This window comes from Pavona decussata, unplaced genomic scaffold (genome assembly GCF_977016875.1).
Source record: "Pavona decussata unplaced genomic scaffold, jaPavDecu1.1 SCAFFOLD_220, whole genome shotgun sequence".
Lineage (NCBI taxonomy): Eukaryota > Metazoa > Cnidaria > Anthozoa > Scleractinia > Agariciidae > Pavona > Pavona decussata.
In genome coordinates this window covers 562,023-581,797 of record NW_028145625.1, presented here as the reverse complement: position 1 = coordinate 581,797, position 19,775 = coordinate 562,023, and the positions used below count along the sequence as shown (strand labels likewise).

Sequence of the window (19,775 nt, the reverse complement as noted above, 5' to 3'; positions counted from 1 at the left end):
AACTCCAATGACAGTCTAATAGGTAATGTCTCGTGTTATTTGCAGTGTATCTGCAGGTGTTATAACGAGAAAATTAATACTAATGTTTTAAATGCAAATTTGTCTTTTCAAAAGATGCCCTCAATTCAATTTTCTCACGACTGACTTTGTCGTTTCTTCCAGCTCACGGATATAGGCAATTTGATGAAAAGAAATTTGTGAAAGTCGGGTTCATAATCTTGTAAATTAACTACGTTCCATTGAATACTGATCACTTAAAATCAATATTTTTTATGAGTAGTTCATACTCCTCGTTATGACTAATTAAGTTTTACAATTTGAATTCAGATCACGGGAAGTATCAGGTGATATTTACTAGCCGCTCTCAAATTTATTAATAATTCATCAAGAGAAACAAAGAAAATCACAATTGTGACTGTGGGTTGAATATGTGTTCCTAATTACCATAAAATTTTGCCAACTTTAGCCTTAAATTTCTCCAAGAATTATTGATCATTTGAGAAGCCATATCAAAGACTCGAAAGTGTGTTTCAACAGATATCTAAACACCTCAAAGTCGTTTAAAAAAACTCGGCTGCGCCTCGATTTTTTATTCTACTTCTCAGTGTTTGGATATCTGATGAAACGCGCTTTCTCGTGTTTGATATATTACTTAACGGCTAAATGAAATCCACAATTTTGTGCTAACAAAAAGAAGACTAAAGTTCGATTTGGTTTTTCTCTGGCTGCCATGTTCCCATTGTAGCTTTGTTGCTCAGATGGTAAAGCGGTAGACTAGGAGACCGCCATTACCCGGAATGTAGAACTGTTTTATCTCGGTGTCACGGCGTTTACGTCGACCAATAGGCCATTTCCGAGTTGCTTTAAACCTCATTATGAAAGCGAGGCTAAGTGCAAAGTTTTTCTTATGAAAATTAGTTTTCATTCATTTGCAAACAAAACTAAATTTTCGTTTGAAAAGTTTTGCTCTTAGCCTCTCTTTCATGATGAGGTTGACAGCAACTCGGAAATAGGATATTTGTTTTTGGACTGAAGTTCCCACAATTCCATTCCCCCACGGAAGCCTTTCTAACCTATGAGTCTCAAGCTTTGGATAATTCTCATGTGAACCAGCATTTAAATTTTCGCGGGAAATAGTATTTCCATATGTATCTAAACCTAGACCGATCTGGGAAAACGCCGTAGCAAAGGTCTAGTTGTACGGTAGGAGTAAATGGATTCCTGGATAGACCAACAACTGGATTGTCGTGGTTTCGAATACCGCAGAGCCACTGATTTGTTTTCAGCGGTCAGGATTTTCAGAGTTTTATTCCCATTACATTATACCCTCAAAAGGATGGTTCTAAACTAATCGCACGAAATGGTCGTTGACTATTAATAATAGATAAAGGATACCAGAACCTCGATACCAGAATATTCGTAGGCCTAGCTTCCTTCGATTCGCAGTCGGCTTTGACCTCGACGAAACTTGAACTCGCGGCCTCTGTATTTCTCATTTTATTGTCTACGTGTGCTACATGGCCTATACACATTGTGCATTCTATATTCTTTGATCCTGCGAACACAGTAATCACACATTTCCCTTTTTATTATTAAAGGCTATGTTACATTAGGTCATTTTTCTTGCAACCTATCTCTCAATTCTATCGTGACGTAAGTTGCACGAAACGATGCCTAGACTAACATGCCCTGAAATGAACATGTCTCACATTTTATTTGTTGCCGCAATCGTTGTAAGAAGTAGAAGTTGCTTCTACTTTGTGCCACGCCGAATGTATAAGAAACGTTACGAGACATATTTAGTAAAAACCAGTAACTGTGTTTGTAAGGACCACCGCAACAAAATAAAAGTACTGGATCCTGTGATAAAGGATCTAATCACCAACAAATTGTAGAACAAATACTGCCAGAAGAAGCAAGGCTGATTTTTTCATTTCAGGGAATATTACAGTAGGCATAGACTCCTGCAACTTGTCTCTCGAAGGTGCGACTAATTGCAGAACATATTTAAAGAAAAATTGCCAAGTAGGGCAGCGCCTTTACTCTATCTAGACCGGGTTTTTTTGTCTTTTGGGGCTAAGGGGAACCGATTCCGTCACACGCCGTAACTTCGCAAATATAAAAGTTATGACAATGAGACTTAGATGATACAGATAGTACGCCCAAACAACGGAAAATGGTGACGTCACATAAAGTGGAATTTACGTCATGATTTCAAAATGACGGCATGTCAAAACTTGGTTGCCATGGTATCACATTCAGTGAACTCTGATCTACCACTGTAAATTGTTTCCAGATAAGTGTCTGAAAAAGTCACCAAGCTTCGTGCCATTTGCCGAAATATTAAAAAGGGTATTAAAGCTCAAAGTCGCCGAAGGAAGAATCGCTCTCCCCCTTCCCGTTCAAGATAGGGTTAGGCAACAAGTGCCATATTTCCGATTTGTATTAACGAGGTAGGTAGTTGATATGCCACGTTCAGTTACATTTACTGCTGCAATGCCTCCCAGTCCGCCCTCACTGGCGTAACACTTCATTTGGTTCTTTTGGAACCATTGAAACACCAACGCAAAGCGTAATAAGTAATCACCAAAGAACAACATGGGTTCCTTGGGAACTAGGCGTAGAGGAAAGCTTTAGTTCAATAAAAATGTTTTAAAGTGTATATGACACAAAATCTTTTATTAGCTTATTAGGAAGAGCTTTCAAAATGATGAAGAATGGCATTTATTTTATTGCGATAGCATTCTTGGTTGCCGAGTTATTCAAGATTTAGGCTTATGCAAATTAGGCAACTTGTGACGTCACAAGACTGACACAAAATGAAGGGAAATCACAAAAAATAGAATATCTCTTAAGCCTTTTTCTGTATAGAACTGAAACTTTGTAGAGTTGTTATACTCATCACAAAGTTTCATGGTAGGATCCACTATGCCGTTTCCATGGCAACACAATGGGCTCCAGGCCCTCACCATCCAAAGGATAAAATCAGAGTTTCCCATCCCAAGAAGCGCTTCTTGCTCTTGATGTTTATTCAGTGGGTGTGAGGGAATATGGACATTACGCAGCACAAGAATAAGAAATTCTGTTTGACTGTGGAGCAATAAATAAGGCATTTGTCATTTTTGGAAGGTAGAGGTCTGGTAACGAATACGTTGCTATGGTGACATCATAGCCACTATCACAATGTGTAGTTCTGTCAGCACATCAACCCTGTAAAATTTCAACCCTGTAGATGTAGTATTTGCGTAGATATTCCAAATTTTGTGATTTCCCTTCATTTTGTGTCAGTCTTGTGACGTCACAAGTTGTCTAATTTGCATAAGCCTAAATCTTAAATAACTCAGCAACCAAGGATGCTATCGCATTAAAATAAATGCCATTCTTCATCATTTTCAAAGCTCTTCCTAATAAGCTAATAAAAGATTTTGTGTATATTTACTATGTTCCTTTTAGTCGTCATGCAAGAGAAAATAACTCAGAGTTCATATCCGAAAGTCACTATATCGAGCTTACTGCTATATCCTGGGTGGAAAGGTTAGTACAGTTTATCACTTCTAGCGTCCGAAGTTCCCTCAGAGATTTGTTCCTGTTTACCGATGAGCGACGACTGTAGCACATCATTCTCTTGATCTTCTCTCTGAATCGTTGGCTCAGCAAAGCATACAAAATAGGGTTGACAGCAGAATTGAACATGACCAATGTTGCTGTGGCCACAAATGTTACATTTCCAAACTTGTGTATAGGAATGTAAAAGGTGAGCACGTAGCTAATTGAGTCAGTTAGCCAGCATACAGCAAAGATAACACTGACAGCTATAGCCACCAAAGTGACACGCTTTCGTACTTTTATCACACCCTGCAAATAAAAAGTGATTTTATCGTCATTATTGCTGCGAAAAAAGCAAACTCTGGTCTGGTCTGGCGTTGAAAATACTTCAACGAAACCTAGTATGCGCAAAAACAAACGGCAGCAGAATGCAACAGAACAACAAAGGAAGAAACGGCTTGGAAATCTGGATATAACCCAAAGCCAGCTCTGGTTACTGCTGAAGATACGTGGTTTGAGAAGTACCGCCTTCTACAGACTTCGATTTAACAGATGGAGCTATCCATCGTAGTGAGTGAACTTTGGGAGTACTGGCAACGATTCCGTTTAATATTCTTCTAGATGTAGGCGGCTGTGATCGAGGTATTTCGTTGAACCAATAGCGTTTATTAACTGGGATCCCAAGACATTCTTATTGACATATCTCGAGATGTTTTAATGATTTCGAAAACTTTCTTTCAGCAATTTTGACATTAATATCTCATCTAACCAAGAAACGAAAAAGAGAAATTTGTGAAAAATCTGGCCTGCAATCGCGTACAGAAATGGCTTTAAAAAGTCATAACACGATCTGGGAACACAGGAAACAACATTTTAATTATTATACGTGCATAAATGTCCTTGTTAAATGTCCCTGCCGTAGATGTTTCTAATTCTAAGATCCAGTGTAGTTCAGTTTACGGGGAAATTATCATCAGGTCACGGCCATGCCATTCGTTCGCCGTATTACAACTACATTTGCCAAGATCAAGTTCTTCATTTTTATTTCAAACCTGTTGTTGACGATTGCGTTGACTAGGCTCTGCACCATTGAACCACATAGTGTACACAACTCTAGAGTAAAGAAAAATCATCATCGAAACTGGGAGAAATGCTGTGAACGTAAACCAAGTAAGACTGTAAGCTTTGCCCATCCATTGCTCAGGCCACACCTGAATGCAGTAATTTACTTCCTTGTCAAAGTACTGAACCAGGAAAACTGGCAAACTTATGACCACTCCAAAGATCCAAGAAAGTGGTATGATCACCTGGAATGCCAAGGAAAATGTATGATGCAATGTACTTATTTCAAATACAGTACAATACGATACAACGCAATGCGATGTCTTTCAAAAATGGCTTGCCATGGTGACATCAAAGTCAATTAACACTAATTATAAGCGACCAATCAAATTGGTTTCATGTCATCTTCGTGATGAGGTTTAGGCTGTCTATTATGTAGTCTTGCATGTTTTTTTTTAAACTAAAGGAGCTGGTATTTACAGTGAGGTTATCAAACTTATTGACAATTGCTCCAAAAACGTGAACTGTGACACCAGAAAATAATACTTATTGGCAGAGATGTGGTTCATCCAAACTAGGTAATTAGTAAGTTGTACAGAAATATAAAAAAAAAGAGTTTCACTGGACTGAAATAAACTGTTGTTCATCACACCTTCAGCTTTCGTTTACTAAGCGTTCTCCTCTTTCCATGGGGTGTAGTCACGGCATAGTAGCGCTCTACGGCTATGGCAACCAGGGTGACGACTGACGAGGCACCGCCGACCCAGACCAAGTTTCCTCCAGTCAGCAGTCTGCAGAACACGGTCCCAGTAATCCCATCTGGGTGTACGAAACTGTGGATAAATATGTACTGTGGTGCAAAAAATATGGCTACCGTCATGTCGGCGACAGCTAGGTTCACCAGAAGGTAGTTGATTGAATTTCTGTGGGAACAGCAAATGAATTTTAGTTGAACATCATCAATTACTTAATTGCTACAAGTTGGAATAGTGCTTTCATTATGTTTCTACTCCATTAGGCCAAGATTAATCATCATCTTTTGGATGGGGTTACCATGTGGTTGGAAGGCTTGCACGGCTCCTACCTCACGTTTTGCCGCCCTCTTGCAGTCATTTCGACCAATTTTCTGCAGTTTCTTGTATGCTCGTAGCTGGTTTACTTTGATTTAGAGGATTTGCATTCTCTAAAATTTAAGAGTTTAAGTTCTTCGTGTTCTTTTTTAAAGTAAGGAATGTTGGACCAATCGTGTATCAACGGTTTGATCATGACAGAAAAAAACACTAGTCTTTCACATTTAACCGCCCATTTCTCGTTTTCAATGAGTACTTTGTCGTTTCCCTTTAATCCAATGTGTGCCTCAAAAATCCTCGAAATCCAAACCAAAATTTTAAAATTTTAGCGATTTTTACAATATATATATGCAATAAGCTTGGGAATAGCATATTGTCTTTAAAGAAAATGAAGCCCATGCATAATTACTGTTTGGCGTTAAGCGAAAAAAACAGATTTGTGGCTTTGGTCGGCTTGGTCCCCTTTTTGCGACACCCTGGCCTGGAGATTATGGAACCCGTCCCTAGAGATTCAAATGACAATGTTGTTTCGGCCATGTTGACGAATTTTAACAAACGAAACCAATAAGAAATCTCTTGTTGACGGTAAACCAACATGGTGGCGATGACGTCACGGAATTTATTCCTTCTGTATTTCCAATCAGATTGCACACATCACCATGCATTTACACCTTGCAGTTGTTCAAAAAGTGTGTACCATACCTCATATCTGGGTTCTTCACTACAACAGCACAAACCAGATAGTTTCCAGCTATGTCTACAATGGCCAGTATAGAGTGCACTGTTGTTATGGTGATCGTAGCAAATTTAGAATCCGTATACATAGACATGGCTTGAAAGGGCACTCCAATTCCTAGCTGAAAGTAAGAAGCAGTTAGGTTTTTAGACAACGCCGATAATTTTAATAATCTTAAAGAAATAAATGAAAGAATCAATGTTTGAAAGGTAAAATATTTTGTTATTAAAAGACCGTGGCTGTGACGTTGGTGACAATGAAAGGTTCAAGGAAAACAAAAACTAAGAATTTATTCAGGAAGAATGTGTAATTGTGTTACATTCATATTAAAACAACTAAACTGATAAAAATCTGGGGAAAAGCTTCCAAAATTGAAAAAAAAAATGTATGTTAATTGTTTTTTCAGAGTTTAAAATTGATCCTCTTTTCCTTCTTACCACAAATGATATTAGTTTGTCGGTCTTGTAATAGAAGGAAGTGGAAACCTTAGTTTTTGTATTTGCCCTCGAAGCATACACGACATGCAATCAGACACGTAGCAAGGAAAAAAGTCAAGAACTTGTCACAGGACTCATTCAAACACCCACGTAAAAATAGTGTTTGCTCGTATTGACGTTGCCAATACACATATTTCACTTCCCCTGGTAAACATATTTAATTTTAGGAGAGGAACTTTTAGCGCATAGGTAATCATGATTTATTGTAGTAAACTGATTCGTAGTTCAAGGGAACAATGTCACGTAGTATCCTACATACATGACAAATGCCTCCGGAACGCCAAGCTGAAGAGAAAAATTACTGAATTTCCTCGGTGGGAAAGGAACTTTTGACCATTAAAAAAAAGAACAACTATTAAGTGTCAAGGTCTTTCTACCTTGGGCATTTACCAGAAGGCCTGCACACGCTCTTAGCTCTATTTTAATTGGACTCAGATAACTTCCAGCTCCATTGTTTTTTGTGCCTAAACGCATTGTTTTGTTGTAGTTTTTATGTCCACTCGAGACATTGCAAAGGGTGGAGGTCGCCTCGTATTCACACTTCCACTGAAGTCATGCAAGTGGGGAAGTACAGAACAAGTTTCACGACATAGCTGATTTCAATTAGAATCTTTAGAGGAAACCTAATTTTTCATGAGCTTCCTGGTTCCTTTAAGGTTCCTCGCCACATCATCTTCACTTTGTTTTTTTTTTTTTTGTAAAATCTTTGTTTCATATTAAGTCTGACATTCTAAAGTAGGGCAAAATAAAATAAAATAAAATAAAATAAAATAAAATAAAATAAAATAAAATAAAAATGAGATGAAAAATGATTAGTGATCCTAGCTGACTCCTATCTGCCATTCCTCAACATTTTGCTTAATTACCTGTTACCTCAACATTCAAAACCACGTTTCCTTTTAACATTTGAAACAAAAGGCGTTCAAGATTTTACCATCTTCAGTGCGTACGTTTTAGCCAGTTTCAATTGTAAGCTTTCTTTCCTGAAAACCTCTCTGATATTGCGACGAAGCAGAGCTTTAGTTACAATCGCTTTGCCCACCATTGCAAAAAAAATATCCTTTGTAATATTCAATCCCGTGGTAGATCTAGATTTAGCCATGTTGAGTGGTTTTATAGGCAAATGCATTTTTTAGCTTGCTTTTGAAGACAAGGCAAAAGTTAGTCACGAAACGCTACTATTTAAAAATACTTTACCTTGTGAAGTTGACGGGGGCAAGAATATTGAACGAGAATATTATAAAAGGTCTCGGTACTTTCTCCTTATGTCGATGAACTGTGTTTTAGGGAGGAGATCCCTTTTTCCCTAATGCACGAGCAGATACCGAAAATCCTCTGCTTGCCTTATTTCGCTTTCTTGATGAAATTTTGTCGTGCTTGCGAAAACAAAATATGGTTTGCATGTGTATAGCCTATATAGGAAAAAAAATGCAGGTACTTTAATTAATGGGTGTTATGTTTTGTTAGATGAAGCTCATTGTAACAACATATCATTTACTTCAATAAGCACGGTGTATGTTTAACAAGAATTACGAACTTAAGCCTTAATTACTGAACTCTTATTGGTCGCGAAGTAGAGCACATGTTCTCAATCTATACCCACAAATTTTGCAAGCAATGGATGGCATAATTATGTGGCGCCGTATATAAATTGACTAGGAATAATTTTCTTTAAGTAATGGTTCCCTTTCTCTCATGCCCAAGGCCACGTTTTAATACTGCCCGCCGGCATCACAAGCTAGCAAAGTGGTTATATACAGTACAACTTCCGTTAACTTGAAGTTCCCGCTAACTCGAACAAATTACGATTTCCTCTGGATTTGAACCCATTTTTCCGTCATTTACTATCAGCCGAAACCGAACTCCTCGCTGGCTCGAACTTATTTTACTTTCCCCTGGCTCAAACGTACCCCGATAACTCAAACTCTGTTTTAACAACGTTGTTCAGGAAACCTCAAAATGTCAGGCCCCACCCACACTAATGCGTTGTCGTTTGAAAACGCATACTTTTTGATGTGTTTTCGCCTATCGTCCGCATGCCGATGAAAACGGAGACTTTCAAAAAAGGGTTTCAAAAGTTGAGACGTTTGAAAACGCACTGTTTGAAAACGGTTCGTTTCTAGTGTGGACAGGTGAAAACTGACACTTTTGAAAACGGTGACGTAAAAAACGTCACATGTCATCGGTACGTTCCAGTCCAAATCGAAGAATCTATCCAAGATGGCGGATGGTCTTATCATGCATTATTTTTAAACCATTATGAATACCTTAATCAAGCAGCTGTTCGTTAACGTCTCTACAAACAACAAAATATCAAGTTCTGGCTTACCATCGAACACATAAGACACGAGTTTATGGAACAGCTTTACAATATACGTACCCCTGAACTAAGTATAAAAGAAAATCCGTCCACAATAGTTTTTCCGCAAATATCCGAACATTTTTTTGCCCTTAAAAAAAAATGAAGCTTAGCTACAAACCTGTCCCGTTTAAATATACCTAAATGATGTAAGTAAAATATACATTTATGGACAGGAAGATTTGTATTTCTTTTTCGTTTTAATATGGTTTGCGTGTGTATAGCCAAATTAAAGCGCATAAAAAAATTACAGGTACTTTAATCGGTTGAAGTTCCATGCCGTAACGACATTTATGTAAACTCTCCGATCTACTTCAATAAGCGCTGGGCTATATGTTTAACAACCATTACCAACTTAAACGTAATTGCTGAACTCTTATTGGTCGCGAAATAGAGGACATTTAGTTCTTAATCTATGGCCACAAGTTTGGCAGCCAAACGGATGACATAATTATGCGGCGTATTTTAATTAACTAGGAATAATTTTCTATAAATAATGGTTCCCTGTCAGTCTTAAGGCCAGGTTTTTAATACTACCCGCCGGCATCACAAGCTAGCAAAGTGGTTATATACAGTAGAAATTCGGTAAACTCAAAGTCCTCGCTAACAAAATACGATTTCCTCTGGAATTGAAACCATTTTTTTTTTTGTTATTTACCATCACTATGAGCTAAACCGAACTCCTCAATCGAACTAATTTTTCTTTCCCTTGGCTCAAATGTCAGGAAACGTCCAAATGTCAGAACGATAGCTCAATGACGTGTGAAAATCTCCAGTCTTTATCGCGTGTGTAATGCATGGAAACGGCGATCTCATCCTTTGACCTGCCCATGTTCTTAAAATTTTGGTTAAAATTCTCAATCTAAAAGCCTATTACAAAACAAACTTATTGCCCCGAAGTGAAATGTGATTGTGAAAGAATAATGAAACCACAACATTTCATTAATTATCAACAAGTAACTTCAAATACGACACCAACCTCGCTAAATTTTTGGTTTTCCATGGGGGCTCGAGTTAGTAGGGGTTGTATTGTACTACAGCCCTTAATAGCGTGAAAACCAGACTTTCTCAAAGCCGCTCGCTCTTTTCTCTCGCTCTCGCATTCTATCTTTGAGAATTTATATTAGTGACGCTGTATTAACTTGTATATGTTATTGTTAGCGTTAACACTCTGTTAAAAACGTTTGCAAATGTAATCTTATGACCCAGAGAAGACTTAAGTATTAATTTTCACACGTATTTTTAAAGTTTTCGCAAATTGCCCTCGTCGCTGCGCGAAAGTTTGAAAATATAAGTGAAAAATAATCTTTAATTCTACGAGGACTCATTGCGATTACGTGTTTATAACATAGAGGGCAAAATTTTCTTACAACTATCGAGGCACTTAGTAAAACAGTCAGCCCCAACCTGGAGTAAAACCAAACAAACAAACAAACAAACAATTCACCTGTTTCTTAGCTTACAAAACAGACAAAGGTCACCTCAGGCTCAGTAAATATTGGTGAAAAATATTCACCAATATTTACTTCGCCTTCGACGAATAATTGTTAATTGTTACAAACTGAATCATTGGATACTTTAATTCAGTGTTTTGATTGGCTTAGCGGCCATGGGATATGAGCCATTATCGGAGCATTTAAGTAACATCTTTGGCATAGACCGAGCATTTTAGGGAGACAAACAGAGCAATGGGATCAATGAAGCATTTAAGTGGGGAAGCACAAGCATAATGGAAAAGCTTCTGGTGCCTTCCAGCGAGAGCCAACACTCTGAAACGATTTTCAGCATGTGCAACTAACCAAACTATTAAAGTTAAAGTTAAAATAACAACTAAAGGCGCCGATTGTTGCCACGTGTCCCGCAATTTTGTTGCGACACGAGTTACACGAATTTTTGCCTAGTGCAACATGCTCTGAAATTAACATGTCTGACAAGTTTTTTGTTGCCGCAATCGTCGCAAGAAGAAAAAGTCGGTTCTATGAAGTCGTACGCGTACGGTGACTGCAACGAAAACGTTGCGAGGTATGGTCATGTTAGGGCATGTTATACCGGACAAAGATCAAGCGTGCAACTTGTGTCACGAAATTGCGAGACAAGTGGCAATAAAAATTCCCTAGTGTAACAACGCATTAAAGAACAATGTCCTAATTTACTTTCAAAAAGTGAGGCTAGGATTCGCTGAAAATCCAATGATCCTTATTTTGAAACATTTTCTATTTGTAAGCAAGATCACTGCCATATTACTGATCACAACGTTTTGACTTGTATCATGGCTACAGATACAAAGGAACTTAACACACAGAACAAAATAACGCGGAGCGAGCTAGTCCCTCAAATACCGTGCTCGCTCAGTTTTTTCCGTTCTTCCCCGCGGGTTTTTGAACGAAAGAGAGACTGCTCGTATGCTCGTAGTCTAAAATAGAGCTATCAACATAAATTGAATGGTATTCATCTATTCTCCTTAAAAGTGTGGAAATTTATTCTCATAATAATGACCAGACAACGTAAATCTAAAGTAAAATAATTATATATACGCTCTAAAATCAATGAGCAGCATTCTTTCCCAAAAAGGTAACTTAAAACTGTCTGATTCTTACTCAGACATTAGTCTAACATGAGGTTACTGAATTACCAAATATAAAATATTCATTAATGCAGGAAACATCTGTATCACTTTTTTTTGCTACATTTCCCCTAAAACTTACAATAAAATGTACATGCCATTGGAAGAGCGATCCATATTGTATCCTATCGACTGTTTCGTTTTTGTTCAAATGTCATAAATAACCCTTATGATATTAACCCTATCTAATAAACGGAACTTTTTTGTTTTCTGGGGCTGAGGAGAGCCAATACCGCCACATGCCGCAACTTCGCAAATATAAAAGTTATGACAATGAGACCTGGAGGATAGATAGTACGCCCAAACAACTGGGAATGGTAACGTCACATGACGTGGGAATCACGTCAACATTTCAAAATAGCGGCCATCTTGGATTCGCCATCTTGGATTTCTTGAATTTCCCAAAACCTCAGAAATCCACCAAAATCGACCAAAACGTTACCAAAATAAAATAAAAAACACGAGAACAATATAAAAACATCAAATTTAACGCAAGGAATCTAATTTTTGTGCATTAAAACAGAAATCTTCCGATTGCTATAAAAAAAACCTGCCTGTCAAAACTTGGTTGCCATGGTATCACATTCAGTGAACTCTGATCTACCACTGTAAATTGTTTCCAGATAAGTGTCTGAAAAAGTCAGCAAGCTTCGTGCCGTTTTCGGAAATCTTACCTTTGAAAAAAAGGTATTAAAGCTCAAAGTCGCCGAAGGAAGAACCGCTCTAGCCCTTCCCGTTCAAGATAGGGTTAGGCAACAAGTGCCATATTTCCGATTTGTATTAACGAGATAGGTAGTTGATATGCCACGTTCAGTTACATTTACTTTCGTCATGCCTTCCAGTCCACCGTCACTGGTGTAACACTTCATTTGATTGTTTTAGAACCGTTGAAACACCAACGCAAAGCGTAATAAGTGATCACCAAAGAACAAAATAGTTTCCTTGGGACCTAGACCTAGAGGAAAGCTTTAGTTCAATAAAAATGTTTTAAGTTTTATATTTACTATGTTCCTTTTAGTCGTCATACAAGAGAAAATAACTCAGAGTTCATATCCGAAAGTCACTCTATGGAGCTTACTGCTATATCCTGGGTGGAAAGGTTAGTACAGTTTATCACTTCTAGCGTCCGAAGTTCCCTCAGAGATTTGTTCCTGTTTACAGATGAGCGACGACTGTAGGACATCATTCTCTTGATCTTCTCTCTGAATCGTTGGCACAGCAAAGCATACAAAATAGGGTTGACAGCAGAATTGAACATGACCAATGTTGCTGTGGCCACAAATGTTACATTTCCAAACTTGTGTATAGGAATGTAAAAGGTGAGCACGTAGCTAATTGAGTCAGTTAGCCAGCATACAGCAAAGATGCCACTGACAGCTATAGCCATCAAAGTGACACGTTTTCGTACTTTCATCACACCCTGCAAATGAAAAGTGATTTAATCGTCATTATTGTTGCGAAAAAAGCAAACTCTGGTCTGGTCTGGCGTAAAAAAATACTTCAACGAAACCTAGTATGCGCAAAAAGAAACGGCAGCAGAATGCAACAGAACAACAAAGGAAGAAAACGGCTTAGAAATCTGGATATGACCCAAAGCCAGCTCTGGTTACTGCTGAAGATACGTGGTTTGAGAAGTACCGCCTTCTACAGACTTCGATTTAACAGATGTAGCTATCCATCGTAGTGAGTGAAATTTGGGAGTACTGGCAACGATTTCGTTTAATATTCCTTTAGATGTAGGCGGCTGTGATCGAAGTATTTCGTTGAACCAAGAGCGTCAAGAGCCCTTGTCATTGGTACCAAGCATACATTACATTACTTCGTTCATTTTATTAGTCTTTCATTTTTTCGCCCGTGTTGTTGCTAAGGTTTAACTCAAGGCGACATTTATCTTTCTTACGTTCTTTTGCGTACATGCACAAGACTGCCTTTCTCGCGATGAGATGAAAAAAGGCCCAAAAGGTTGTTGGACGCCAAATTGGAATTATTGGGTTATGACACCTTTGTGTATTTATTAACCGGGATCCCAAGACATTCTTATTGACATATCTCGAGATGTTTTAATGATTTCGAAAACTTTCTTTCAGCAATTTTGACATTAATATCTCACCTAACCAAAAAACGAAAAAGAGAAATTTTTAAAAAATCTGGCCTGCAATCGCGTACAGAAATGGCTTGAAAAAGTCCTAACACGATCTGGGAACACAGGAAACAACATTTTAATTATTATACGTGCATAAATGTCCTTGTTAAATGTCCCTGCCGTAGATGTATCTAATTCTAAGATCCAGTGTAGTTCAGTTTACGGGGAAATTATCATCAGGTCACGGCCATGCAATTCGTTCGCCGTATTACAACTACATTTGCCAAGATCAAGTTCTTCATTTTTATTTCAAACCTGTTGTCGATGATTGCGTTGACTAGGCTCTGCACCATTGAACCACAGAGTGTAAAGAACTCTAGAGTAAAGAAAAATCATCATCGAAACTGGGAGAAATGCTGTGAATGTAAACCAAGTAAGGCTGTAAGCTTTGCCCATCCATTGCTCAGGCCACACCTGAATGCAGTAATTTGCTTCCTTGTCAAAGTACTGAACCAGGAAAACTGGCAAACTTATGACCACCCCAAAGATCCAAGAAAGTGGTATGATCACCTGGAATGCCAAGGAAAATGTATGATGCAATGTACTTATTTCAAATACAGTACAATTCTTGGTTTTCACATGACATCATAAAAAATTGAAATTCATAACTGAACAGAATTTTGGGTTTTTATCTTCATCACATATAAGAAAATCTAAATTTCCATCGGCTTGCTTGTTTTCAGCAGGATAGCATTCTTTGTTTTGAAAATAGGGCAGTTTGAATTTTCGATTTTTGCACAGTGCGTGACAGAAGGATTGCTGCTCTAAACATGTCACGTACATGCAAACATCGATTCGCCTCGTGTTTTTTTTAGGTCTGATCAGCTAACATGTAATAGAAGCGTTATTGTCAATGAGTGAAAGTTCAGCAGAGAGAAGAAAGGCTTTGAAATAGCCAAGGTAAACTCCAGATGTTTTTGCTGGTTTCCGGCCGCCATGTTGGTGCCCATCAGACGGGGCACCAACATGGCGTCCCATACTAAACTCTGTAATTTTCCGTGGTACATTTTCTCGAATAACTCGATTAGGAGATATCGCACAGCCCTGTGGCTTTCACACGTTGTTTATGTATCACTCTTCTACAACATATCAATTTCTTGAATTTATCTATTGAATGGTTGAGGATTTTATTTTTTCACTTGCGTGACGATGTGTGAGGTGAAAACCGCCTATACGATACAACGCAATGCGATGTCTTTCAAAAATGGCTTGCCATGGTGACATCAAAGCCAATTAACACTAATTATAAGCGACCAATCAAATTGGTTTCATGTCATCTTCGTGATGAGGTTTAGGCTGTCTATTATGTAGTCTTGCATGTTTTTTTAAACTATAGAAGCTGGTATTTACAGTGAGGTTATCAAACTTATTGAAAATTGCTCCAAAAACGTGAACTGTGACACCAGAAAATAATACTTATTGGTAGAGATGTGGTTCATCCAAGCTAGGTAATTAGCAAGTTGTACAGAAATATAAAAAAAAAACAAAGAGTTTCACTGGACTGAAATAAACTGTTGTTCGTCACACCTTCAGCTTTCGTTTACTAAGCGTTCTCCTCTTTCCATGGGGTGTAGTCACGGCATAGTAGCGCTCTACAGCTATGGCAACCAGGGTGACGACTGACGAGGCACCGCCGACCCAGACCAAGTTTCCTCCAGTCAGCAGTCTGCAGAACACCGTTCCAGTAATCCCATCTGGGTGTACAAAACTGTGGATAAATATGTACTGCGGTGCAAAAAATATGGCTACCGTCATGTCGGCGACAGCTAGGTTCACCAGAAGGTAGTTGATTGAATTTCTGTGGGAGCAGCAAATGAATCTTAGTTGAACATCATCAATTACTTAATTGCTACAAGTTGGAATAGTGCTTTCAGTATGTTTCTACTCCATTAGGCCAAGATTAATCATCATCTTTTGGATGGGGTTACCATGTGGTTGGAAGGCTTGCACGGCTCCTACCTCACGTTTTGCCGCCCTCTTGCAGTCATTTCAACCAATTTTCTGCAGTTTCTTGTATGCTCGTAGCTGGTTTACTTTGATTTAGAGGATTTGCATTCTCTAAAATTTAAGAGTATAAGTTGTTCGTGTTCTTTTTTAAAGTAAGGAATGTTGGACCAATCGTGTATCAACGATTTGATCATGACAGAAAAAAACACTAGTCTTTCACATTTAACCGCACATTTCTCGTTTTCAATGAGTACTTAGTCGTTTCCCTTTAATCCAATGTGTGCCTCAAAAATCCTCGAAATCCAAACCAAAATTTTAAAATTTTAGCGATTTTTACAATATATATATGCAATAAGCTTGGGAATAGCATATTGTCTTAAAGAAAATGAAGCCCATGCATAATTACTGTTTCGCGTTGAGCAAAAAAACAGTTTTGTGGCTTTGGTCGGCTTGGTCCCCTTTTTGCGACACCCTGGCCTGGAGATTATGGAACCCGTCCCTAGAGATTCAAATGACAATGTTGTTTCGGCAATGTTGATGAATTTTAACAAACGAAACCAATAAGAAATCTTTTGTTGACGGTACACCAACATGGTGGCGATGACGTCACGGAATTTAACCCTTCTGTATTTCCAATCAGATTGCACACATCACCATGCATTTACACCTTGCAGTTGTTCAAAAATTGTGTACCATACCTCATGTCTGGGTTCTTCACTACAAGAGCACAAACCAGAAAGTTTCCAGCTATGTCTACAATGGCCAGTATAGAGTGCACCGTTGTTATGGTGATCTGAGCAAATTTAGAATCCGTGTACATAGACATGGCTTGATAGGACACACAATTCCCAGCTGAAAGCAAGAAGCATGTTAGGCTTTTAGACAGCGCCGATAATTTTAATAATTTTAAAGAAATAAATGAAAGAAATAATATTTAAAATGTAAAACATTTTACGTTGGCAACAATGAAAGGTTCAAGGAAAACAAAAAAATAAGAATTTATTCAGGGAGAATGTGTGATTGTGTTACACTCATATTAAAACAACTAAACTGATAAAAATCTGGGGAAAAGCTTCCAAAATTGAAAAAAAAATGTATATTAACCGTTTTTTTAGAGTTCAAAATTGATCCTTTTTTCCTTTTTACTACAAATGATATTAGTTTGTCGGTCTTGTAATAGAAGGAAGTGGAAACCTTAGTTTTTGTATTTGCCCTCGAAGCATGCACAACATGCAATCAGACACGTAGCAAGGAAAAAAAGTCAAGAACTTGTCACAGGACTCATTCAAACACCCACGTAAAAATAGTGTTTGCTCGTATTGACGTTGCCAATACACATATTTCACTTCCCCTGGTAAACATATTTAATTTTAGGAGAGGAACTGTTAGCGCATAGGTAATCATGATTTATTGTAGTAAACTGATTCGTAGTTCAAGGGAACAATGTCACGTAGTATCCCACATACATGACAAATGCCTCCGGAACGCCAAGCTGAAGAGAAAAATTACTGAATTTCCGCGGTGGGAAAGGAACTTTTGACGATGAAAAAAAAAAACAAAACAAATATTAAGTGTGAAGGTCTTTCTACTTTGGGCATTTAACAGAAGGCCTGCACCCGCTCTTAGCTCTATTTTAACTGGACCCAGATAACTTCCAGCTCCATTGTTTTTTGTGCCTATAAACGCATTGTTTTGTTGTAGTTGTTTTGTCCACTCGAGACATTACAAAGGGTGCAGGTCGCCTCGTATTTACACTTCCACTGAAATCATGCAAGTGGAGAAGTACAGAACAAGTTTCACGACATAGCTGATTTTCTTGTTGACATGGCCTCATTTGTAGCTGGACAGAGCTGGACATTCAATTGGAATCTTTAGAGGAAACCTAATTTTTCATGAGCTTCCTGGTTCTTTTAAGGTTCCTCGCCACATCATCTTCACTTTGTCTTTTTTTTTTTTTGTAAAATCTTTGTTTCATTAGTCTGACATTCTAAAGTATGGCAAAATAAAATAAAATAAAATAAAAATGAAAATGAAAAATGGTTAGTGATCCTAGCTGACTCCTATCTGCCATCCTCAACATTTTGCTTAATTACCTGTTACCTCAACATTCAAAACCACTGCTTTTCCTTTTAACATTTGAAACAAAAGGCGTTCAAGATCTTACTATCTTCAGTGAGTACGGTTTTAGTTTCAATTGTAAGCTTTCTTTCCTGAAACCCTCTCGGATATTACGAGGAAGCAGAGCTTTAAGTTACAACCGCTTTGCCCACCATTTTCAAAGAATATTCTTTGTAATATTCAATCCCGTGGTAGATCTAGATTTAGCCACGTTGAGTGTTTTTATAGGCAAATGCTTTTTCTAGCTTGCTTGTGAAGACAAGGCAAAAGTTAGTCATGAAACGGTACTATTAACAAATACTTTATACCTTCTGATCTGAAGTTGACGGGGGCAAGAATATTAAACGAGAATATTGCAAACGTCTCAGTACTTTCTCCTTATGTCGATGAACTGTTTAGGGAAGAGGTCCTTTTTCCCCTAATGTACAAGCTGATACCGAAAATTCGCTGCTTGCCTTTTTTTGCTTTCTTGATGAAATTTTCTCGTCCCTGCGAAAACAAAAGGAAGCAATATTTTCGCATTGATAAAATCTTAGGTGAGAAAACATAAAAGAAAACGTTAGTTTTCTTCATATTTAGTCATTCCAAATTCCTGAAACAATTTAGGCGTTCCAAACAGGAATTCACTAAAATAACCGTTGGATCCCCTGCATTTATCGTGGCGTAATATATTTAGCTAAAGGATAGTTAAAGTAGAATTTCAACTCGAACCTTTACCAGCATGATCGAGTCGTTTCGGCCTCTCCCCTAGATTTTACTTTTCTCTAACACACCAAAGTTCTTTCAGGGAGTAGTTGCCATAAATTGAACGGAGAAAGGAAAGTTCCTTGGAGATGCGTGACACTTGAAAATGTTTTCGGATTGGATTGATATAATAATGATTATCAAAAAGTGTCAAAAATGGTTTGAAAGAAACACAGACGTTTCGGGTATATAACCCTTCTTCAGTGTGGAGAAAACCGTTCTCTCCACAGGGCGGTTTTCTTTATAAATTTACGGCGAAGTCGAAATCGGCACACAACCACATTTCAATGAGCAAAAATATGAGAAATCTCATTTTATCTTAAGCATTTTGCCAGTCAAGGTGACGGAATATACTCAACGTAAGGCAGATGTTTATATACGGGATTATACTAAAAAGCAATATGTTTAGGATTTTACCTTTACTTAAGAGGAATCCCGCGAGCTCGTCTTGACCGAACAGATGCATTTATCAAAGTAAAAAGCAAGTCAGACTCTTTATACAGAGAGCAAGTTTTAGTTGTCATGCATTGTTTTTAAACCATTATGAATATCTTAATGAAGCAGCTGTTCGTTAATGTCTCTATAAACAACTAGATATCAAGTTCTGGCTTACCATCCAGCACATAATTATATATAAGACACGGCGCTTTAAATTTAGGCGAGTTTATGAAACAACTTTACAATACACGTTCCTTGCATTAAGCTGAAAAGAAAATCCATCCAGATCGGTTTTTCGAAAAAAAAAAAAAAAAAAAAAAAAAAAAAAGAAAACAGAAAACGTTTTGCTCTTAAAAAAAATGACGCTCAGCTACAAACCTGTCGCGTTTAAACATACTAAAAGATATAAGTAATACATTTGTGGACAAGAGGATTTGTATTTTTTTCGTTTTAATATGGTTTCCATGTCTTTAGCGCAAAAAAAAAAAAAAA

General features: G+C 37.8%; 3 protein-coding genes across 3 annotated transcripts in view; all 3 read right to left on the bottom strand.

Annotated features, from left to right (window-relative positions):
* The window catches only part of LOC146459316 (uncharacterized), a 329,226-nt gene that overhangs the window by 8,727 nt on the left and 300,724 nt on the right, over positions 1-19,775 (bottom strand). The window lies entirely within an intron of this gene.
* On the bottom strand, positions 3,437-8,301 carry LOC146459343 (tachykinin-like peptides receptor 86C). Its single transcript, XM_085089672.1, has 5 exons — positions 8,109-8,301; positions 6,381-6,535; positions 5,261-5,531; positions 4,599-4,853; positions 3,437-3,855 (listed from the first exon to the last, which is right to left on the bottom strand). Exons 2-5 carry the CDS (start codon positions 6,506-6,508, stop codon positions 3,499-3,501), a joined length of 1,011 nt encoding a protein of 336 aa, XP_084945798.1. The 5' UTR covers positions 6,509-6,535; positions 8,109-8,301; the 3' UTR covers positions 3,437-3,498.
* Positions 12,040-17,351, bottom strand: LOC146459342 (tachykinin-like peptides receptor 86C). Its single transcript, XM_085089661.1, has 4 exons — positions 16,682-17,351; positions 15,564-15,834; positions 14,292-14,546; positions 12,040-13,313 (listed from the first exon to the last, which is right to left on the bottom strand). Exons 1-4 carry the CDS (start codon positions 16,807-16,809, stop codon positions 12,954-12,956), a joined length of 1,014 nt encoding a protein of 337 aa, XP_084945787.1. The 5' UTR covers positions 16,810-17,351; the 3' UTR covers positions 12,040-12,953.